The sequence below is a fragment of the Camelina sativa genome, chromosome 3 (assembly GCF_030686135.1).
Source record: "Camelina sativa cultivar CO46 ecotype springtype chromosome 3, ASM3068613v1".
In the NCBI taxonomy this organism is placed as follows: Eukaryota; Viridiplantae; Streptophyta; class Magnoliopsida; order Brassicales; family Brassicaceae; genus Camelina; species Camelina sativa.
Genome location: NC_141882.1, coordinates 16,217,383 through 16,241,086, shown reverse-complemented (window position 1 = coordinate 16,241,086; position 23,704 = coordinate 16,217,383). Strand labels below are relative to the sequence as shown.

At 34.8% G+C, this 23,704-nt stretch overlaps 4 protein-coding genes and 1 pseudogene across 6 annotated transcripts; 2 read left to right on the top strand and 3 right to left on the bottom strand.

The window, feature by feature from the left end:
* The first annotated feature begins 973 nt into the window (after positions 1-973).
* Positions 974-2,935, top strand: LOC104777441 (5'-adenylylsulfate reductase-like 4). The gene is made up of 4 exons (XM_010501707.3): positions 974-1,553; positions 1,685-1,872; positions 1,970-2,094; positions 2,274-2,935. The coding sequence occupies exons 1-4, from the start codon at positions 1,353-1,355 to the stop codon at positions 2,702-2,704; spliced, it is 945 nt and encodes a 314-aa protein (XP_010500009.2). The 5' UTR covers positions 974-1,352; the 3' UTR covers positions 2,705-2,935.
* Positions 2,898-4,581, bottom strand: LOC104777442 (uncharacterized). The gene is made up of 6 exons (XM_010501708.2): positions 4,312-4,581; positions 3,972-4,224; positions 3,722-3,874; positions 3,418-3,523; positions 3,213-3,327; positions 2,898-3,124 (listed from the first exon to the last, which is right to left on the bottom strand). The coding sequence occupies exons 1-6, from the start codon at positions 4,357-4,359 to the stop codon at positions 3,086-3,088; spliced, it is 714 nt and encodes a 237-aa protein (XP_010500010.1). The 5' UTR covers positions 4,360-4,581; the 3' UTR covers positions 2,898-3,085.
* On the top strand, positions 4,581-6,018 carry LOC104777439 (14-3-3-like protein GF14 omicron; annotated as a pseudogene). Its single transcript, XR_015593646.1, has 5 exons — positions 4,581-4,824; positions 5,119-5,425; positions 5,520-5,586; positions 5,676-5,785; positions 5,865-6,018. The product of XR_015593646.1 is annotated as a 14-3-3-like protein GF14 omicron (transcript).
* Positions 6,019-15,734: 9,716 nt separating this feature from the next.
* On the bottom strand, positions 15,735-17,794 carry LOC104777438 (putative protein phosphatase 2C 10). Of its 2 annotated transcripts, none has more exons than XM_010501705.3 (6): positions 17,599-17,794; positions 17,369-17,444; positions 16,877-17,116; positions 16,515-16,791; positions 16,250-16,404; positions 15,735-16,164 (listed from the first exon to the last, which is right to left on the bottom strand). In XM_010501705.3, exons 2-6 carry the CDS (start codon positions 17,405-17,407, stop codon positions 16,027-16,029), a joined length of 849 nt encoding a protein of 282 aa, XP_010500007.1. In that variant the 5' UTR covers positions 17,408-17,444; positions 17,599-17,794; the 3' UTR covers positions 15,735-16,026. The 2 variants fall into 2 exon arrangements, with proteins under 2 accessions (XP_010500007.1, XP_010500006.1); XM_010501704.3 differs by having other exon boundaries at positions 17,540-17,762.
* Positions 17,795-21,848: 4,054 nt separating this feature from the next.
* LOC104777437 (transcription factor MYB93-like) lies at positions 21,849-23,408 on the bottom strand. Its single transcript, XM_010501702.2, has 3 exons — positions 23,238-23,408; positions 23,016-23,145; positions 21,849-22,923 (listed from the first exon to the last, which is right to left on the bottom strand). The coding sequence occupies exons 1-3, from the start codon at positions 23,368-23,370 to the stop codon at positions 22,104-22,106; spliced, it is 1,083 nt and encodes a 360-aa protein (XP_010500004.1). The 5' UTR covers positions 23,371-23,408; the 3' UTR covers positions 21,849-22,103.
* Positions 23,409-23,704: the final 296 nt, after the last annotated feature.

Genomic DNA, 23,704 nt, shown 5'->3' with positions numbered 1-23,704 from the left:
TTCTCTCATAGCTCAAAGTGTCTCTGATTATGCTTTAATGCATTCATATGTAGCCATTGGTCTCCCTTTTTGGCTACATGAAGATGAGAGAATCTCTTCCTCTTTTTAAACCTTAGTTTCTTTCTCTCTTTAGTGATTACAGCTTTTAGAGCAATTTTTTTGGAGGTTCAAGTTGATTTTGTTAAATCACTTTTACCTTAATAACTTTTGATCAGTTTACAAAGTTACTTATTGTAATCCTTTCAATTATGAAATGAAAAACTAGATGACAAAAAAAATAATATATATATTACCTCATTTCCCTAAGATTACCACACACGCACACCAAGATTTCCCATGGAAATGGCTGGCTAGAGAGTGATGGAGAGAGAGAGAGAGAGATAGGTAGGTACCAAGCTTCGAAACCTGGTCCCGAGTTAAATTTGGTATCTAAAGCGTTAGACTCCAACCACTTGGACCAGACCAAAATTGGTGGTCAAAATTTTAATTAATATTATTTATAGTCAGCTAAAATTGTTTCGGTCGAATTCACATTTACAGAATTCTGTTTTGAGTATTTTGTCAAATCAAATACAATACGAGATTAGTGTATGTGTCTTGCGGTTTTATTGCACTGATCACGTGATTACCCGCGCTACACTTACGTTGTTGATATCTTCTTCTTATTTTTTTTTTCTTAATTTAATGTGAAGTTTGTACTTTATGATGTAGTATAGGTTTAAGTAAAATTTAATTTGAGGGGTGAACCAGTTAATTAAAAAAAAACAGTCCACCTGGTATTCAATTTGTGAGTTTGAGTTTGAGTTTAACTCGTATGTTTTGGCTTCCAAGAGAGTCTCTACCGAAAAAAAGAGGCTCCCAATAACAACTCAACCTTCATTCCTAGCCATTGGATCAAGAGAGTCTCCTCAATTGTTGACGTGGCGAAATCGAGATCATAATCCGGCTTACATAAGAATAAGAAAAAATCCGGTTTATTTTTTTTTTTTCTTTTTCTAATTTTTTATCATTGACAATTTTGTAAGAAAAAAAAAAAAAAAAGAAGAAAAAAGCTTTGGCTTTGTTCCTAAGAGCAGAGTGACCAGCAGCAACCACAACCGCTTCTTCTTCTTCTCCCTCCTCATCTTCCCATTGATATCCTTCATTTATCTCCTCCCCCTAATCACAAATTCATTAACGTTGCATACAAATCTCTTCCTCAATCCCCAGAGGTATATATCATCAACCTGTTTCTAATTTGTCGGCAACAACAACAACCAACAAATCTGCACCATTTCTAATTCTGGGTTCTGTGAATTTCTTCTGTTGGGGGAGAGAAGAGAGAGAGAGAGAGAGCTTCTGGGTATTGTTTAATGGAGAAGGGGATCTTGTTGTTGCTATTGGGCATGATGTTTTCGAATCTAACGTTCGCCGCCGTCGACGATTTCACCGTTAGGGTTCCGTTTTGTGCTACGAGGTCTGCTAAAGATTACATCTTTGGGTTTCGAGATCAGACTTGTCCTGTTTCTGGTGTTGAATCAGCCCACCGTCCTCATTTTGTTGTCGTCACCGAGGTAATTTGAAATTAGAGTTTCTAGGGTTTCTGCTTTGATTTGGAATCGATTCGATATCGAAAGAATCTGTCTTTTTTTTTTTGTTTTAAAATTTGGATACTTTTGCTTGTGGGTGTTGTTTATTTGTGAAGGGTGATGAGCGTTGGTTGCAAATAGCTTTCGATATGATCCATAAGAACAAGTGTGACTATGTGGCTTTGCTTTTCTATGCGTCGTGGTGTCCTTTCTCAAGGTCATTTAGACCGAGCTTCGATGTTATCTCTTCTCTCTACTCCTCTATTCCTCATTTTGCGATTAAGGAATCCTCCGTTAAGCCGAGGTGAGTTGATAATTTGTAAGAGTGGCAATCTTTAAGCTAGCCCTTGAAACGAGTTCTTGTAAATAATGAGCTTTTTGATCACTTGTTGTTGGTGCAGCACCCTTTCCAAGTATGGAGTTCATGGGTTTCCTACGCTTTTACTTTTGAATTCGACTATGCGGGCACGGTATCGAGGAACCAGAATGCTTGATTCTCTTGTTGCTTTCTATAGTGATGTTACCGGTAAGGTGTTTTGTGCTTAGAGATGTTCTGGTAGCTTTTCGTATTTGTAGTCTCTCTCTCTTCTGTGTTTACCTTGATGTGGATAGTAGATACATAGGAGTTGGTTCTGTATTAGTTGTTTATGATCTTTTTGAACTGCTCAACCAGTGGAACTAACAAGGAATGTTATGAGATTGTAGGCATCGAAACGCTGGATAAAACTTCTCTTGAGAGAAGCGTATTAGTTCCTCATCTCGAGAACGAAAACAACACTGAGCCAGAAAACTGCCCCTTTACATGGGCAAGATCACCTGAGAATATGCTTCGACAAGAGACCTATCTGGCTCTTGCCATTGTATTTGTCCTGTTGAGATTGCTCCACTTGATGTACCCTACACTCGTTGTGTTTATGAAATTCACTTGGAGACGGATTGCTCAGAACATGAGACTGGAAAGCCTGCTAGAACATACCGTTGGGTTTCTGAGCCGAGCTGTACAATTATGCATGCACAGGAGGAGCAATCTGCAGGGAGGAGCCATGAACGCCAGAGCATGGGCCTCCAAGTCTCTGGCCACTGTCTCAATTGGGGATTCAAGCTCATCAAACAGAGGAAGTTCAGCTTCTCAGTGACTTCGAAAAATTCTATAATATACCAAACATGGTCAGCTAAAATGTTTTTGGCTGTATCAGCCATATGTTACAGCTTTTCAGGAAAAGTTTTACCTCTTTCCTGTATAATCAGCAGTTCCTCTAGACCAACAACTTTGGAGAGGGCTTAATTCATAGCTGAACATTTTGTAGTAGAAGTGTATATGTCATCAGATGGCAAGATTATAAAGTCAATTCATATTTTTTTGTCAATATTACATCAGAACTGATCTTTGCCAAAACTTGTTTCCTCAAGTAGCTTCACATACATTGAATCATCAAAGGCAATCTTAAATAAGTACATAAGTTAAAAAAAGACTTGCACCAATCTGTTTGGTTAGTCTCCGAAGGCTAAATCTTCCACTAATCGAGGTCTACAACTGCTACATCATTCTTCAGGATCTGCATTTCACATAAACCAAACTTAAAAGTCAAAAACTTAAATAAGATGTACAAAAATCCACAAAGCTGTATGTTCTTCATGCAGTACCTGTGAAATGTAATCTTTTAATTTTTCACTAACTTGCGGATCCAAAGCTCTCTCAGCAAGATCGTAAAACAGACTAGTACCCTCTGGGCCACTTACTTTCTCCTTCTGCAAGAACCTGTCCATAAAAAAAAAAGCATTTTACAAAGATCTTGGCATCAGTCATTATTCCTTTCCGAGTTTAAAACACGTATGCCTAAGGTCTAACCTTTGTTGGACTAACGTTTCCAGGTTCTGCTTATTGTTTCCAAACACAGGATTATGCTCATCACCTTCATGCAGTCCCATTCGCTTCAAATGATGCCAAAGGGTTTCTAAAAATGTTGAGAAAAGCGTAAAGGTAAGTGGAAAGACACCAACGAATAAAATTCTTAAATCATCGTCTTGTCATACATATACTCTTGATTTTGATACTAAAAAACTAATTCAAACATAGAGATGTAGGCTCTTAAACAAATTTGCTCACTAACTATGATCCTTAGAATTGTAATAACGGTACATAGAACACATACCTTCAGGGATTTTACCACCTGCAAGTTGCACAATGGCAAGAACAGCAAAGGTGAAGCCAGTCATAGGACTCGTGGTTTCATCCACAACGTACTTCCTAAACGTTTCAATCGGCAATTGACTAACAAGCACATACGATTTAGAGTCAACAGAACCTGTATTGATCGAAAAAAAAAAATCAAAAACATTTTTTTAAGCTAATCCAAATCTAAATCAAAGGCGGGTTCATCATCATCATAATCATCATCTTACTCTGTGACTGAGGAGGAAGCCTAGTTTGAGCATTAGAAGAAGCACGAGAGCGTTGAAGCTCTTTCAAATCGTAACCAAAGACATTAGAGAGCTTGTTCTTGGCTTCGTTGATGACATGTGTGGCGAGATTACGCTGGCGATAGTTCTTAGTAACAATCTGAGTCAAATCTTCTCTTTTAATTGGACAACCTGAGGTTTGGTGTGACTTGAACAGTATGAATCTTATCACCTCTGATACTAGCTTATCCGTTTCCTTTTCAAAATTTCAATCAAAAATCCTTAATTTGTTGAAGCAAAATCGAAAGCGAAAAAATTCCCAAATTTGAAGAATCTGTTTTACCTCTTTCGATATGTTGAATTGAGAGAGAGCATCTTCTTCATCGGCCATTCCGAATCGAAGAGATTCACCTGGACGAATTTGGGAAGAGAGATACAGAGCGGAGGAGGACGATTAAAAGGTTCGTGAAACCCTAATTTATGGTATTAATTATTATTAATTGGCGGGAGATAAATAAAACAAAGACACTCTGATTCAGGGAGAGGGTTTAACTTTTTAGAGTGGGCGTTCATGAAAAACACAAATAGGCACGGGGCACATCAAAGGTCTAAATCCAGCGGTTGAGATCCGTCGTTATCACTATTTGAGGCTTTCCACTATCACAGACTTTAATCTCTTCTTCCTGTCTTAAACCAAACCGCCAAAAAAAACTTCTTATTAATCTAGTGACAGCATTTTTTTTTTTGTTTCAGAACGAAGACTCAGTTCGATCGATCTAGAGAGAAGCTATGGAGAAAGAGAGAGAGAAGCAGGTGTACTTGGGGAAACTCGACGAGCAAGCTGAGCGATACGATGGTAAAAAGTCAATGACCCGTAACTCTTTTTTACTTTTGTTTGAAATTTCTTTAGTAAACCTTAAAAACTCTGTTCCCTAGATCTCTCTGTTTCATTTACTCTGTGGGAACATGTATTAGTTATTCTATTACGGTTACTTCGGAATTTTTATTTAAAAAGATCTCAATGAGGTTATTAGTGTTGTTAGCATCGATTTGTTTCCGATCTTATTCGATATTATTACCGGGGTTAAATGTAAAACTATGATGATGATGTGGTATCGATTCTTAGAACATGTGTTGTTGTTGTAAACAGAGATGGTTGAAGCAATGAAGAAAGTTGCAGCTCTTGATGTGGAGTTCACAATTGAAGAGAGGAATCTTTTATCTGTTGGTTACAAGAATGTGATTGGTGCTAGGAGAGCGTCGTGGAGGATCCTTTCTTCCATTGAGCAGAAAGAAGAATTAAGAGGGAACGAACATAATGCAAAGAGGATTAAGGATTACAGGACAAAGGTTGAAGATGAACTCTCCGTGATCTGTTACGATATTTTGGCTGTCATCGATAAGCATCTTGTCCCAACCGCAACCTCGGGAGAATCCACTGTTTTCTACTACAAGATGTCGGTCTCTATTTCTTGAATTAAACTCACAACAAGAGATTATATATATGACATACGCTTGAATTGGTTTTTTGGATTATTATTTTTTTGTTAGGAAAGGAGATTATTTCAGATACTTGGCTTAGTTTAAAGATGCCGAGCTATCACTCAAGGCGTATGAAGTATGTTTACCATTTCTTTTTCTCTTGATCAAATTAGCTTAATTGCTAGGAAAGAAAGCTAAGTTTTATATTTTATTTTTATAATATAGGCTGCGACGACTTCGGCTAGCTTGGAGTTATCTTCAACACATCCAATAAGACTCGGCTTAGCTCTCAACTTTTCTGTCTTCTACTACGAGATCTTGAATTCTCCAGAACGGTATCCCAGTAACTTAATAGGCTAAAACTACATATATCTAAGTTCTAAACATGTTTTGAAATTTTCTTGAATCGCTTAGAGCATGTCATTTGGCGAAGCGGGCGTTTGATGAGGCAATCACCGAGCTCGACAGTCTTAACGAAGATTCATACAAGGACAGCACACTTATCATGCAGCTTCTCAGAGATAACCTCACTTTATGGACCTCTGATCTAGAGGAAATAGGTAAGTAATAATAATAAACAACACACGAGACACAACATCTCTTTAGAGCTTTATAGTACTTGCATTGAATGAATGCTTTATCATACTTGTTTTTTTTTTGTCTTGCAGGTGAACAATCTAGAAGGCCACAACCCACAAGACGAGGTAAACATTATAAAACTAAATCTAAAGGAAAAGCTTTACACTTTTTCTTATATCTTTTTCTTTTTTACCTATTTTCATAAAATTTAATGCATAGCATCATGACTCTTGTAGAACTAATGAAGTGGAGAAGTTAGACGACATACACTTCTTTGGTACCGAAAAGCTTAAACTTTTCTTCTTGCGACAAGGTTTTCAGTTGGCGAAGGATATCTCATTTATAATTTATCACTTTTTTTTTTTTAGTACTTTTGTTTTATTTTTTATTTTTAACATTGATATGAAAACTTATGTGTTGTCCTATTGTGTTGATATGGAAACGTCATGACTCTGCCATGTTTGTATGGTGAACTAGACGCAATATCTGGATACAATATCAAGACGTAATATCTAGACGCAATATTCAAATGATGTTCGTTTGTGCTATTGGTTCATTTGTCCATGAATTTGTATATGGATGTAATTATGTTTGTTTTGTAATTTGACATATGTATCTTGATACAATATATGTAAAAGACCAAAAATCCATTTATTTTATGTTGAAGATGTTTTAGTGGTTTTAATTTATTTATGTTTTTAGCTTATTTTCAGCCCCATACCTCAGAAGTCGACTGAACTCCAAGTCAAGCTCCCGCACTGACCGAGTCCCCTGAGCTAGCTGAAGGAACTGCACCTCCAACCTATCTAGTGTCTCTCTAGGGAAATACTTGCGGTTGAACTCCAAGACGAAGTCAGCCCAGGACATCTCCCTCTGCACTCTCCTAGCAGCCACAACACTCCACCACAACTGAGCATCACCAGTCAAATGGTGGACCCTAATGTCCACCCAAAACTCTTTAGGACATCTCGGAGTATGGAAGTTACGTTCCACACTTGTCCTCCACGCATCTGCAGCAGTAGGATCAGTACCTCCCGAGAATCGCTCGGTACCAATACGGCCCATCTCTCTCATCATGCTAACATAACGAGAATGAACCCCTACATCCGCAGCCACTAGCTGTTGCACCTCCGCCGCCACTGGCGGCATTACTGGTGCCTGAGCCGGTACCACAGCCGGTAACCGCACTAACAACTGTGTCAGCAAAACCGCAAGGTCGACACCCGAGACTCCACCCACTGAGACTCCCACACCTGGGGCCCTAACATCACCAGCTACTGGAGCATCAACACCGCCCCATTCGGCTAGACACTCTGCGACTCGCCAACAACCTCTGCTGTCACACTCTTGTCTGCAGTCTCGCTAACCACTAGGACTCTGCCCCTACCCCGACCACGTCCGCGTCCACGACCACGACCAGCAACATCATCCTCTCTAACCATCTGCACTACCACGAACAAAAGGCTAAGAACGCAATTATCATAACACAAAAACATAACCTCACCGTGGAATCACATTGTAGGCTCGAAGAGGATGTTGTAGGACTCCATGCCACACAAAATTGACTAACTCGCATAATCAATCAAGACATGCAATCCCAAACATCACAACAGAAACCTAGTGAACCTAAACCTAGAACCGTAAGGGCTTTGATACCAAACTGAAACGACCCGACCCGTTTTTTTTTTAAATAAATAAATAATGAATAATAATACTAAATAAACTACAACTAGTGGTCTCATATTCACTAGCCACCTAACCACAATCACAATCAACAGCGGAATAACAAATACCAATATCCAATAAATATCCAATAATAATAAATAACCAATATTTCAAATATAACCAATAACCAATAACCAAACAACAGGAATCATAGAACCAACAACCTAGCAATGTTTCTAATGACCCAACTCTAACAACCTAGCAATTCCAGACAACAACCAATCGAGTCCCTAGAATATCCTCCCCTTCATTGCCTTGATTCCACGATCACACTTTGTCGTTACCTGCAACACGGACACAAATTGAGATGCATGAGTATTTGATATACTGAGCTATACACACAAGCAACTGTAATCCCAATGTCCAAACAATCAACACAAACAAACATACAAACCAGGAAAGCAAACATCATTTCGCTGGAAGGGAGGTGTCGACCGACATCAGCCAAGTGTCGACTGACACTGGCATTGGTGTCGACCGACACTACCCCACAGTGTCGATCGATACCGATTCACTGGTGTTGACCGACACCAAGTGGTGTCGATCGACACTACCTCTGCAATCGCGATCCGCACAAAGCCAAGAGTCGAATCTCGCTCCCAAAACTCCACCAAATCGTCCAATACTCAAAACCCAATCCGTAAACATTCGTAGGAACCTCTAAGAATCAATCCCAGCCAGAGAAACACACTAAAACAGCAACAAACAAGCAAGAACAAGGAATTACAAGTTTAGATCAGCCATGGTCATGCACTCACCTCTTTGCAGGAAGTTTCTGACCAACAATGATGAATCTCACACTCCCATCAAGCCTCCCACACGTTCCTAGCCTTGAACCCTCACTCCCTCAGCAAGATCTCACCCCGAAAGCCTTGAAATCTCACCAAAACTTATAAAAACTCAAGCACAAACTTTTCTCTTCTTTTTCTCTCTGATTCAGCAGCGAGACAACAATAAAACACGACCTATGTCGTTTTCTCACTTTAATATCTCGGTCCTATGGTTTTCCCTAAACCAAACCAACCACAATCGACAATTTAAGTCGAACTGGTCGAACCAGAAATAACTGGTGTCGACCGACACCACTCTTGGTGTCCATCGACACCCATCCCCAAAACGCAGAGTTATGGTTCGCGGATGTTACACCTTACAACTCATTTGGGTAAACGAAGATAATACACACAAATTTCCACACTACTCTTAAGTTTTTATGACACTATTATAAGCCATGTGTCATTATCCATTAATGAGCATATATGAAGCTAAGTCCAAGCTTCTTGATGCGGGTCCACTTCATACCTCTTTCTCCCAAAGTTTATTCTTTGGTTGGGATAGTCTAACAACCGCCCTACAACCCCAAACTCGAAAGTAATTCAAGTTTGGTTTCTTTTTGTACTGAATTTCAGACGGGGTAATTTTGTTCCTTTTGTTAGGAACCCTATTTAGTAAATAGTAAGTTGTTAACATGGCTTCACCCCAAAATCCGTCACTTAATCTTGAGTAAGATAACTTGGAATTAAAAAAAAATTTTAGGACTCTATTTTTCCTCTCGGATACACCATTTTTTTTATGGTGTATATGGAGCCGTAGTCTCGTGTATAATTCTCATAGACTGAAAAATACACATGATCATAATATTCTCCACCTCTATAGGTGCATAACTTTTTAATTAAGTCACTATGTTGTAATTCAACCTTAGTTTTATAAACCTTGAATTTATCTAGGACTTCATCTTTGTAGCATGTAAAAGATAAGCATAACAAAAGCGAGTATGATCATCTATGAAAGTGATGAAATACTTTTTGTTTCCTAAAGATGGCGTAGCATGCAAATTACATAGTTCAAGCATATTAGTCAACATACAAGTACTACACTTCTCTAAATCCCACATCAAAATTAGGAATTAATTCTTCTTTAAACATATCAATCATTCTCTTATAGTGCACATGACCTAATCTTAAAGGCCATAGAGAAGAATCATTTTTGCTAGAAGATCCCATATAAATAGAACTCAAAAATATCCAAATCCAACAAAGACACCAGCCTTTGATAAAACATACTTATCCGACTCATATACTTGTTTATAACCACACTTATTTAAAACACTACCGGAGACTAAGTTCTTCCTAATTCTGAGTACATGAAGTACATTATTGAGATCAACATTTTTCCCGGAACTAAACTCCAACACCACTTTTTCGACGGCCTAGGATGACGATCCAAGAGTGCGCTTTAGGGTGACGACACAAGAGCAATGAGCCGGTATGTCTCGAGGGTTGTGACCTGAGAGCGGGGGAGTGGGTGTTTGTGACTTCCTGGATACCGTAGCTTAAGGAGGTTAGCTTGATAACGAGCCGGCATGATTCGTTGATTGCGACCGCGTACAGGGAAAGCACTGAGTTGTGAGCAAATAACGTCTATGATGTGAGAATATTGGCTAGAGGGAGACCTCAAGGGTTCAGTCGGAGGTGTGCAGGCTGTTTCGACGGTTGCACGGGAAACCTTGGCTGACGGTGTCCAGTCCGGTCGGAGGACGTACAAGCCATGTTAGTTGCACAGAGATCCTTGGCGGATGGACGCTGCTGCGGGATTCGAGGACGAATCCTTGTTGGTGGGGAGAATTGTAACATCCGCGAACAAAAAAGTGTGGTTTGGGGGTGGGTGTCGATCGACACCAGCAATTTTCGGTTCAACCGGGTTGAATTAAATTACTGATGTGAGGTCGATTTGGTATAAGTGGAATCTCCAAACAGATTATTTAAGGAAAAAATTGACCTAAGTCGTGGGTTTGGTTGTTTTGTCGCTGTTCCAGAGAGAAAAAGAGAATGCTTAAAAGTTTGCTGGCTTTTGGGGAGATTTTTGGCTTGTTTGGTGAGATCTGTTGCTGTTGAAGGTAGTATTGTTGCTATGAACGAAGGAGAAGCTTTCTAAGGAGTGGATTCATCGTTTTTGGGTCAGATCTTTCTACAAAAGAGTTGAGGGCATGACCATGGCTTATCTAAGCATGAGTTCTCTTTTGTTTTGCTTATTTGGTGCTATTTTTTGGGTGTTTTCCTTGTTTGTTTTGAATGCTATAAGGTTTCTATGGGTTCCTGTGGCCTTTGGGCGACTTTTGGACGGATTGGAAATGGTTATAAACAAAGATTCGACGATCGGCTTCACGCATAACGTTTCTTCGGAGTCGATGTCGATCAACAACAGGTGGGTGTCAGTCGACACCAAGGAGGAGTGTCGATCAAAACCAAGGAGGAGTGTCGATAGACACTAATGCTCAAATTAAACCCTAAAGCTACTCTCTCAAATTAAGAGGTCACTGTAATACTTAGGGTCGAATTCCACAAGGACTCAAGTCTACACAATAAATTATAGAGTTTTATAATTAAGCTAAACAAGTTGATTTAAATTAAAAAGGCAATGCAAAATATTAAATAAAACTGTTGTAAATTCAGAAGATCAAAAAGCTAGGTCCAGGGAATTTCTCAAGAAATTACAAAATATTAAATCAATAATTAAATAGGATTCAAGCAATTAAAATCAGATCTAGAACTATGAACTCTTTTGTAAAATAAAACAGTTCTCACTGCAAATATTATCTAAATTTAAAACCAGAAAATTCAAATCTCTTTGTAAAATTCTAGGTTAAAAATCAGCTTTAAAAACAAGTTTAGATTGTTCACAAAATTACTAAATCAAATCTCTTTGCAAGAAGTAATTTTGCTCATCAAAAGGTTTATTCAGGAAAATCAATTATATTCTCATATCAATCAATAATCCTAAGATTTAAATCTAGATGACTAATCAAAGATCTAGCATTAAGAACAACCTATGATGAAGATCTAGAAAGATAAAGAATCCTAAATAAACAGATCTAATAATTCATAAAATCTCTGTGCAAAAAACCCTGAACCTAACAATCAAACTACTCAGACATATTCAATGAAGAACAAAACATAATTCTGAATAATAAGCATTTGAGATTAAAAGAGTAAAGAGGGAGTTCAAGAATTCTTCTCTCAAAGCAGTTCAGATCTCTCTCCCAAAAGCTCTCAAAATCTCACAGGGTTGCAGAAAATAAAACTTTCTAGAATATAACTTAAGGGTTTTCTAAAACCTAAAAACACTATCTATATGTCCTAAAACACGTCAGGGACTTGTGTTGCAAATATGGAAAACTTCGGGCAAAATTGTAAAACTTCCAATTTGGCTTCTCTCGTAGACAAAACACGGTATCGATCGATGCTGAAGCAGTGTCGATCGACACTCCCTCTCTGTTCTGACTCCTAGTTCGTTCCTTCGGGATTAATGCTCCAAAATGATCCAAAAATTGCTCCACTTTGCTCCATCCATGCTAAAATCCTAGAAAACCTGTAAAGACTCAAAAACATCCTAGAAAACAAATCAAAAGACTCTAAAAGACTCCTTATATCATGGTTAAAAACCGTAAAAACCATGATATATCAATTCACTTTTGTTAATTGATGCTAGGTTGTTAGTGGGTATGTGACCACTAGAGATTTCTTATGTTTATTATTATAAAAAAAACGGGAAGGGTTGTTTTAGAAAATGAGAATGTTTTAGAGGATCGGTTGTTTGCTATGTGTCTTTGATAGGATGCTAAATTCGAACTTAGTTGTCTAGAACAGATGTTAGGTTGTTGGTTCTATGAATTTGATTTATGTTTTGGATTGTTGCTGGAATTGGTATTATGTTATTTGTTTATTTCGTTATTGGTTTATTGGAATTGTTTTGTGTTATATGTTGTATTGATTGGAGTTAGGCTGCTTGTGAGTATGAAATCACTAGTTATTAGGATATATAAAAAAAAATGGGCCAGTCAGAAAACTTGTCAGTAATTTTTAAAATTAATGTTTGAAAATTTGACCATTGTTAGAAAGGGCTTCGAGTTTATGTCACATGTGACTGAGTTTTTTTATGTCATAACTGACAAATATTTCATTACAATAAATGATTCAACTATGTAATTAACTTAATTAACTACAACTTTTTGACTAATTTTTATCTTGAAATAAACTATTTGAGTCAAGTTTTTTATCATGAATAAATAGATAAATTATTTTTACATATATATATATATAATAGAATTTTGACTAATAGAGTTTCTTCCAAAAACAGGACAATAAGTTGTCAAGAAAATAGTGGATTACATATTTGACTAAGTTCTTGTAATTAAATATTTTTCAATTATAACATAAACTCTCAGTCAAATATGACATAAAATTGTTGTAAACTGACTTAGCGTTTATGTCATATTTGACAGAGAGTTTAGGTCATAATTGAAAAATATTTAATTATAAGACTTAGTCAAATGTGTAATCCACTGTTTTCTTAACTACTTATTGTCCTGTTTTTGGAATAAACTCTATTAGTCAAAGTTCTATCATAATTATCAATATTTGTAATTATTAGTTTAAAAAAAATATAATATCAGTAGAAATTCTATTCTACATATATATTATATATTAATTTTGTACAAAAGAATAAATATTTAGATATATATATATATATATATGTAAAAATAATTTATCTATTTATTCATGATAAAATCTTGACTCATATAGTTTATTTCCAAAATAAGAATTAGTCAAAAAGTTTATTTGTCAGTTATAACATAAAAAACCTCAGTCACATGTGACATAAACTCTAAGCCACTTTCTAACAATGGTCAAATTTCCAAACATTAATTTAAAAAAAAAGTTTTCATTCATTTTAGTAATTACGATCATTTTCATTTATATAATTCCTATATCTCACAATAAAAAGACTTGAGTTAAGACTCTACATTTTTTTTAATCAAAGTATTTTTACTTCCTGATTATCTTTACAAAACGAAAGAAGTAAAATAAAATTAACATTAAATTTTTTAAAAAATATGAATACTTGCTAAGGTGAGTGTATATCCTATTATATATATATATATATATATTATTGAAATATTGAAATGGGAGAGCTTGCTAAGGTTAGTGTATATATCATTTCAACATTAATGTGACCATTCTGTCTTTGTATTTCTCAACTTAATTAATGTTCATGTTTGTTTTTCTTCAACTCATCTTGGAGCTAAAAATATAATTTTGACTTAAATAATTTAACTTACATCTGAATTTTGTTTAAATCTACAAGAATGTGACAATTTGGATTAGGTCTCGACATAAAAATCATACCTGAATACCCAATCCTGAATACGATCCTAAAAATCGGGTTCTGGTTGGGTACATGTTTACCTATAAAACCCTATTGGGTTCTATTTTCCAAAACCTGTGGGTTCAGGTTAGGGTCGGATAATACATTCATATATATATTTTATTATATTTGAAATTAAATATTTTATAAATTATAATTGGGGAAAGAAAAACACAATTAAAAAATTATATATATATATATATATATATATATATATATATATCGCTAACTAAAATAGCTTAAAACTACTATAATGTAAGCAAGAATAGAATAATGTAGATGAATTACCTGTAACTCATTTATTGAAAAAGATTCATGGGCATGCGTCAAGTGGATTTGAAATGTGGATCCTTCGATAATCTGATGATGACTAGTTTCTTACAACATAAATCACATAATTTATAGAGTATAGAGCTAAATCTAAAATGTAAAGTGGTAGTAACATCTCTAAAAATATAGTTTCTCTTTACTTTGAATTTGACTAAAAATGTTTATATAAGATTTTGTAATTGTCTTGTTATTAAATTCAATAAATTTGTTTCGATAAAAGGTGTATAGTACCGTTGAACATTGACTAGCAAATAAACTATTTTTGATTGTTTGACTAGCCATTAAATGATACAAAGAATAACGACTATTACATGCTTTCTCCGTTTTAAAATAGTTGTCATTTTATAATTAATTTTTTGTTTTATTTAAGTTGTGGTTCTCGTTTGCCAATGTCATTTTAAGTAGATTTTTTTTTGTATCCCTTATTAAACCATTAAAATATTATATACTTTGGAATTCTAATAGTCCAACAAGGATATAATCTTTTTTTTAAAATTTGTATGGACAATTTAAAACGACAACTAATTAGAAACAGTGAAAAATATTATCTTAAATATCAACATATATAAACTTATTATGCAAAATAATATCATTCGTTACTGGATTTAGTTTTGATAATTTTGATATGTTATAACTTATAACAAGTTTTTTTTTTTTGTGTGCAGGCGGCTGTAACAAGTTCGTAACAATGATTAATTAAGGAGAGTGTTGCATAGTAACTACTACACGGAGACTAGATCCAAATATTTATCAAGTTTTATAAAGTGTTTAAAAAGTTTTTTAAAATTTGATTTTTTTAAAGGTATTTATACGGTATTTATAAAGTAGATATAAAATATTCCTTATTAAATCTTAAAATTTATAAAGTTTTATAAGGTTTATAAGGTACTTCTGTATAGTAACTACTATTGGGAAACTTGATCTAACATTTATAAGGTTTTTAAGTATATATTAAAATTTACACACATATAAATGTATTTTGTATATATTTTTATAAGCTTACACACATATTTGATAAATATCAGATTTTAGTGATATTTTCAATAAAATCAGATATAATTGATATTTTTGAAAAGTGGTATTGGGAAAAGGTTATTTTTGAAAAAAATTAGAACAAACTATATCATGTTTGAAAAGAAGAAATTTTTTTTGGAACATATTTCATTGTTGTAGCTGTATGATATAGCTCTAAATGCATGGAAGTTATTCTAATATTTAACTTTCTAATAAAAATAAATTTTTTCAAAAAATAACCAATGAAGAATCACAAATAGTTTTTGCATATTAACTAGTTTCTAATAAGAAATTACATGTTTATAATGTTTAATATTTAAAATACACCTATAATAAGGAAAAACAAAAATAATGTAAACAAACCAACAAATCTGTAACAAAAGACTACATGAGGATACTGTATAAGAACAGAGAGATTAGAAGAACCACACCAAATTTGAGTAAATCTTCTAGATAGAATATTTTTTTTATACACCAAATGTCCAAATCTCATATGATTCATTCCCACTTACACAAACCACAAGTCAATCCAATAAAATTACCAAACATTGCGAAAACCAATCAACCATTTTACACCAAAGGTAAAAAAAATATAAAAAAACAAAGTAAAAATATCTTCTACTACTCTTCAATGTCAAACTTATTTTTATATGGTTTCTGCCATTTTTAATGGTTCCATCCTTTTTTTTTTTTTCTTTTTTCTTGATGAGTATCAAAAGATCTTTCATCACCTTAATCTGACGACGATGCAAGATATATCATCTCTACTGTCTCTTCTCAGCGCTTCGGTAGTTAGTTCTTTCGCTGCTTTCAATGGATCTTTGATTCTTCTCGCGATATCGACCGCCTCTTGGTTAGCCATCACCTAACACCATTACACATTTCAAAACCGTTTAATCACAAAAACGCCAACCAGTGTTCTTTCACAACACAAGAACACCATTGTTTACCTTCCATAGACCGTCACTAGCAAGAACAAGAACATCTGTGTGATCATCTATAGATGAATCTTTAACGTCTGGATCTGACCGTAGATGTGTTTTGAGGCTTTTGTCCCCAAAAGCCCGAGAAACTGCTAGCTGCCCGTTAACCCGAGGGACATCTCCTGAAAGAAAAGAACGAAAAAAAAAAAACATGTTTAGGGGTCTGATGTTTTGGAGAACTTTTTTTTCTTGATTTTGATGTTGTTTTGGTATTATTCATCTTAGAGGTAACCTGGCATGTTCGATACAAAGCCTCCCCTATCCTCGATGCTCAACCTTTCAGTATGTGGCTCATGATCGACAGTCATCTGTATCGCCTGACCTCCTTGAGATAGAACCGCCCGGGAATCACCCACATTTGCCACCCACAAACGTCGTCCATTCATTAGAATAGCGGTTACAGCGGTTGAGCCACCACGGCCTAAGTCAGAAGTATGTGACAGAATGGTTTGGTCTGTCTTCTCATAGGCAGCAACTATAGATCTGTGAGGATCATACCTAAACAGCTCCTGAACACATCATTACAAAAAAGTTTAGATTCATCAACCATAACGATGTAGCAAAAGAGAATAGTGAAAATATATTGCTGGAGACCTCTTTGAGGATATTGGAGAACAAATGCTTCTGTAGATAAGCAGGAACACGTTCACCCAAATGACCGTCGTAGATTGCAAACAAACCGAGCTCGCTACCATCTACTTTCATGAATTTGGACACATGATAATCCTCCATTGGATGATTAGCTTTTCCCTTCACTAAGCTGTAACCGAATTTAATCTCTCCTTGGCTGTTTCTTCCCTTTCCAGAACTAGTTGACGCTCTCCCAACCACAAGCTACACCACCAAATTCATATCTTCCCATATTATTCAAGAACTCACATCCAAAAGACCAAATTTCACATCTACTTAATTTCACAATTGACCCCACAAAAATTGGTTCGATTTCTATCTAAAAGTTACCCTAAACCATCATCATACCTCAAGAAAAACAAACAAGTCAATACTATTTCTATAAGTAGTTGTTATAGTGAAGAAATAAAAAACAACACCAAAAGAGAATAGAAAAGATTTGAGTTTATTACATACATCGTAGTCTGAAGAACCGAAGCAACATAACTTCGCCATGAGGAGATGTCTGATTTTTAAAGATTACAAAGAGACCCTGCAAACAGCAAAACACACCTTAAAAACTTTTTTTTTCATAAATCAAGAAAACCCCAAAAAAAAAAATGAAAACCCAAGAAGAAGAGGGATTACCTCAAAATCGGAGAACCCAGATTCCAAAAAAACATAAAAGAAAGGAGTAATACCAGTACCGTGAAGAAAGGGTTATTGACAGACTCTGCAAATGTACTTCTTGCTTCAAAAAGTCTTCGATAAAATTACGGAAATTAGTGGAAGACGACGACAAGTAGACTTCAATTTTTGCTGTTTTGTTTTGTTTTTTTTTCCATTAAACAAAAAAAAAAAGAATAGTCTCTTTCCATCTTTGTTTATTGGGTTTCGTTAGTTGACTTTTTTTTTTCTCCTTTTTGCCGTGTCTTAAAAGCAGAGTCGCTGTGGCTTTTTCCTCTATTTTTACCATTTCAATATTTCAAAATATATATATATATATATTTTTTTTCTTTAAACGATGATATTTGTAATTATGACTAGGATTCTTTCAAAAAAATTCTGAATCTAAAAAATCCTTAATTTGCAATTATGTAAAACAAATTTAAAGAAAAATAAAATAAATATTTGTTTACAATATTTTAAGTTTACAAATATTTATGTAAAACTAATTTTACATTTAATCCGAAACCTTGGCTCGGTTTGTAAAACTAATCTAAATATACGATTCAAACTTAAAATATTAAAACAAATTAAAAGATAATTTATGTATTTTTTTTAGTACACAAATAAAATCATGTATTTTAAATAGATATGGGAATACTTGGTATATTTTTTGGGATTTTTTTTACACATTTTTTTTGCCTGAAAAATAAATAAAGTTAAGTACATAATTTTGTCTTATCTTAGGAACGAAATTTTTAAAAAGTAATAGTAAAAAATTATTCTTAAAAGAATAAATACAATTTTTCCTCCATTTTAAAATATAAGATGTTTTAGTTAAAAACACGCATATTAAAGAATGTCTACTTTAAAAATGTTTAATCAATCATAAACAATACTGCATAAACAAATAATTAAAGAAAATCTCAAAATTGCTTAGAAAGTTGAAAACATCTTATATTATGAAACAAAACAAAACTTCTAAAACATCTTATATTATGAAACTGAGGGAGTATTATTTTACTTTAAATCTGGATTCTATATATAACTGTTAATTCAGATGGAATTAGTCACAGGAAAACAACAACAATTTCCTGAATCTGAAAATGATACATAAAAATACTATGTGGAAGTAAAGTTCCAAACATTTAAGTATTACATAGTCATTATAATCATAGAACAAACATTAAAGGTGCAATTGGTTTCACAATTGAAAAGGTTGAAGGAGTTGAAAAAATTTATTCAACCAACTTTCACCATTTGATTGGAAGTGGTTGAAGAAGTTGAAAAAAAAAACTATTCAACTCATTCGACCTAAACAAATTAAAAAATAAACTAATCATACATAAAAAATGTTCAACTTATTCAACCACTATTTTAGAGATGAATGGATTGAATAATATTCAACTCAATTTTGTTCAACTTTATATTTTCAACTCTTTCAATTTTAAGCAACCATTTGCAACCTAAGTATGTTTGTATGTGTTACACATAATGTGTAGATGAGGCCACGTCAAAACTACACAATATGTTTTACCCAAATATATTACAATGGAAAGGGATCACTAATCGTGTCATCATTATCGCTATTGTGAACCTCAACCTCTGTTTGTAAATCTCCATGTCTCAAACTTTTTAATTGCAACCAAACGTCAGTCAGGGTTGGTCCCTTCCTTATGATAAGATTCAGACACCTTCTTGTGAGGTTTGCCATAGCCATGACTTGTCCCATCTTACAGTCATTTCTTATCTGAGAATCTATAATGTCGAAAAGTATATTCTCTCTTACGGAAAAATTGAAGTAAGCGGCCAATGTTCTGTTTCCCAAACTGTTAGAAAGAAACAGGTTTTTCGCCAGTGATGAGCTCAACAAGCACAACTCTGAAACTGTAGAAATCCCTCTTGTCCAGCCAGTGAGTTTGGACAAGAGCGAGGACTAGCAAGATTTAAGTTTGGGGGTCTGATAACTCTCTAATTTACATGTTTTAGACATCTATTTTTGTCCATATTTTGCATTATATTTACCCTAACCTTAGCATTTATAGGTCATATACTGTAAGAATCCGCATTTAGGCCATTTAGGGTGTTGCATTCTTGCATTTGCACATTTTGGATGAAAACAGGTACTTTAGAGCCTAAAATGGGGAAAACAAGGTCAAGTCTGAGCATGTACCCGAAGGAGCTATGGAGCAAGAAGAATAGTCTAAAACTCAACCCGATCGAAGAGGATCCAAGGACAGGAAGAACAACCCAAAAACCTATCCGAGGAGCAACCCGACCTCATCCTCGTGCACCGCATCGAGCAAACCCTCGGGCAGGACTTAGCTGCTAGGGTAAAAGGGTTTCCATATATAAACCCCCCTCTTCTTCCTCCCACCCTAGCACGCCGCAGACACTCAAAACAGAGAGCGAGAGATTCTGAGAGAGATATTGAGCGACTCAAACACTTTTTCCACTTCGTTAGGATTCATTTTTATTTCTTTTTGCATTTTCGATTCTATACTCTACTACTTTTACTCTATTTTCAATACAATCCAATTTTCGTTTAATTGTGTTTTTGTGTTTCTTTCCATAAGATCTGAATAGTGAAACAAAGTTTCTAGGGATGGGATAGACAAATATGTGTTCTTGATCGGTTAGGATGTCTTAGCTTGATTGTTTATGTTATATAAATTCCTTTCTAGATCGGTGTTCTTAATGCTATTTTCATACCGAGAGGTTGAGATTAGATCTAGGGTGTTTTACCATCAAGAGATGTAGTTGAAATGCTTGAATCAACCAATGCTAGAGATTTACTCACTTGGCCTAAGAGATTTGATGTGTAAGGAGTTTATTGACAATAATGAATCGGTTTTTATTGCCTGCTTGGTCATGTTTCTCCAACGAGAATTGGGTAGGGGAGTGATCAAGGCTGATTGTTTCTATCACGAGAGTGTTTTAACAAGATTTTAGAGATTCATTGTCTAGGGAATATTTGCTTGAGGCATGTAGGACATCCCATATTGGTCAGGAACACTTAGGAGTCGATTACCCCATCCTTAGAAGCTTTCACATTTTGATTGTTTATGTTTTTATTCATAACTCGACCTCTTACCCGGACTGGTACTCGATCACCAGCTTCGTGTATACCTTCGAGCTGTTCATACTTTTCTTCTTAACCCGATCACTCCCACTCGATCATGTACTCGAATGCTTGCATCAAGTGCTTAGGTCGTGTGGTTCTTGTTCTTTTATTTACTTTTGCTTATTTAGGATTGTTAGATAAAACCCAATCATTGTTTGGCTTGACTTGTTTCTGATCATATCTTACCTGCTAGCATAACAACAATTTGGATTGATAACCCTTTGTACTACAACTGCATAGGGAATTGATACCCTGGTGAAAATCCTACTATCAATGATAGATATCAATAATTTACTAGGTTATCCAGGTGAAAATGATAAATGTTTAGAAGTTCAGAGTTTAGAATAAATTGTTGTTACTATACTTCATGATGAAGTCCAAGAAGATATCACGGTATCTCTAGAACCAATTACACATAAAGAATCAACTATCGCGTGTTGGACGCTCCATAAATTTTGAATACAATTTCAGAAAACAACACAAAAAGTTTTTGATACAATGAGAAAAATTGTAAATGAGAATACAAATTCAAGAATATGCAAACAACAATAGAGTCATATTTCATTAATTTTTTTGGATATATATATAGTTTATATCATTATTTATTTATGATATTTATAAGACCATATTTTTCATGTGATTTCAAAAAAAAGTATAATATTATTATTTTATCAAATGGTGTAATTTTATCAAATATGTTCAAATTAGGTGTGAGGGATATTTTTCACGTTAATTTTGTGTTGTTTTTGAGAATGACATGTAACAGTTTAATTTTACAATACATCGAAATGTTTAATTTTTAAAAATCTTATATTAAGATTTTATAATTTTTATTTTACCGCTCGTCTACCCAATTTTATAATTTTTATTCTAAGTATAATTTTTATTTTATACTTAGAAAAATGAAATTTCCCATTTTGGTATTACTTTCTAAACGTATTTAATTTTACAAATACACCAATGATTTTAACTTTCGAGTCAAAATCTTGAAAGACAAGGAGAATATGTTGGCTAACCAGCCATGCCACGCAGGAAATTCGATGGCCCATTGAAAAGAAGTATTAATTAATTAGTTATTATTCTAGATAGCATACTAAAATCTTTAGTGTTTTAGTCATCTCTCCCTCTCAATCTCAATGTTGATGTTGATATATGGGAAAACAAAACAAAAAACCACAAATAAGTGTATTTTAAGATTTAGTACACCCATAGCTTCTAGCATATACGTCGTGACTCGTGTCTATTTACATAAATTAAACTCAAAACATAGAGGATAAACGGAATACCTTCTAGTTACAAAACACCAAAACGAAACGTAGCTCGACTCGACTACAGTGTGGGTATATATGTGATTAGAGCCCTAATAACAGAAATTTAAAAAAAAAAAAAAACACTAAACCAAGAGTAACTAAGAAATATCGTTCATATGAGGGTTTCGTCGAAGCAAAAGTCAGGCCAATAAAGCGACGCAGCGTCACAACCTTCAAAGCTTGAGCTGCTACTTGCATCCTCCGGATTGTTGTGAGGAAGAGAAGGCGTGATATTTCTAGGGTTGTGGTCTATAAGAGAAGGGAGAACCCATGAAGAGGGATCATCATGTTCATGCTCATGATGTTCAATTGGATGTTTGACCAAATTATCTATAAAGTGATCCTCACTATTCAAAGGTGCTTGGAGATCGAAAGGGACATGATCAAGAAGTGGGTCACCTTGTGATGGTAGCTCACTAGGATGACTATTGTTTAAATGGTATTCTTGTTGTTGGAGTGGTTGGGTGGTTGGAGCATCATTTATAGAACCAATTGGAAATAAGCCTTGATTTTGATCGTTACCCTCAAGTTCAAGAGTGGGATCAAAACCCGGGGTTTGATCTTTATTCCAAGAGACCATGGAGTTTAAGAGGTCCATGGCATGGTTTTGATCGATATCGAGAATACTACTGGGGCTATTGTTCTTGTTGGTTAATGCAGCCGGAGAATTAAGCATGTATTGGAGATATTGTAGCTTGGCTAGTTGAGCAGCTTCAGCATGAATGGATGAGAATTGTGATGTTTGTTCAATGAGGTCTTTTAAGTTTGCTAAGGCTATGAGCTGAGGTAAGCTTGCGAAGAGGTCGGTTCTTGGCTGATGAGTCACGGGATCGATTCCCATTTGGATTAGTTTCTTCTTTAGATGTGTGTTCCAAAAGTTCTTGATCTCATTATCTGTACGTCCTTGCAAATGCGTCGCAATAGCAGACCATCTAGACATCATAACAAAACAATTACTAACTTATATGTTGAAAAAAAAAATTTTAAGAAAAATATGAATATATGTTGAAAAAAAATTACTAACTTATTTCCAAGAATGGAATGGAGATGGAGAATTGTTTGCTCTTCTTCCGCTGAAAACTTGCCTCTTTTAATATCTGGTCTCAGATAATTTGTCCATCTCAGTCTACAACTCTTTCCACACCTATTCAAATCTGCAAGAAAATTAAAAAGTTTCAAAACCATATATGCGAGTTTATATGAAAATGATTGATCGAATTAAGAGACTATAGGGAAAGGAAGTAACCTGCGAGCTTGGGGAGGGCTCTCCAGCTTCCATGGCCATGTTTATGAATGTAATCAACAAGCTTTTGATCTTCTTCAGGTGTCCATGGCCCTTTTTTTAGACCATTCTCATCGCAGCAAGGCGACCTCCCCATCTCTCTCTGATTAGGTTGCCTTATCTCTTCTCTAAGACTACCAAAGCTTGAGGTTACGACTTGATATTTATATACAGTTTCGTGGAAGTTTGATGATAATTTGATAGAATATAATACTGATATATTATTCTTCGGCTACACTTGGCTTTCTTTTTAGTGTATAATTTGTTTGACTAGTGTTTTTTTTTCTACGGGATTTTGGTATTCTTTCTATTAATTAATTTCTTCGACAAAATCTATGTCGCCGTTTCTTTTTGATACGGAAAAATCTACTTTTAGGCTTCTAGCTAACAATGAAGCCAATACATACCATGAACTGACGTATTTCTCATGC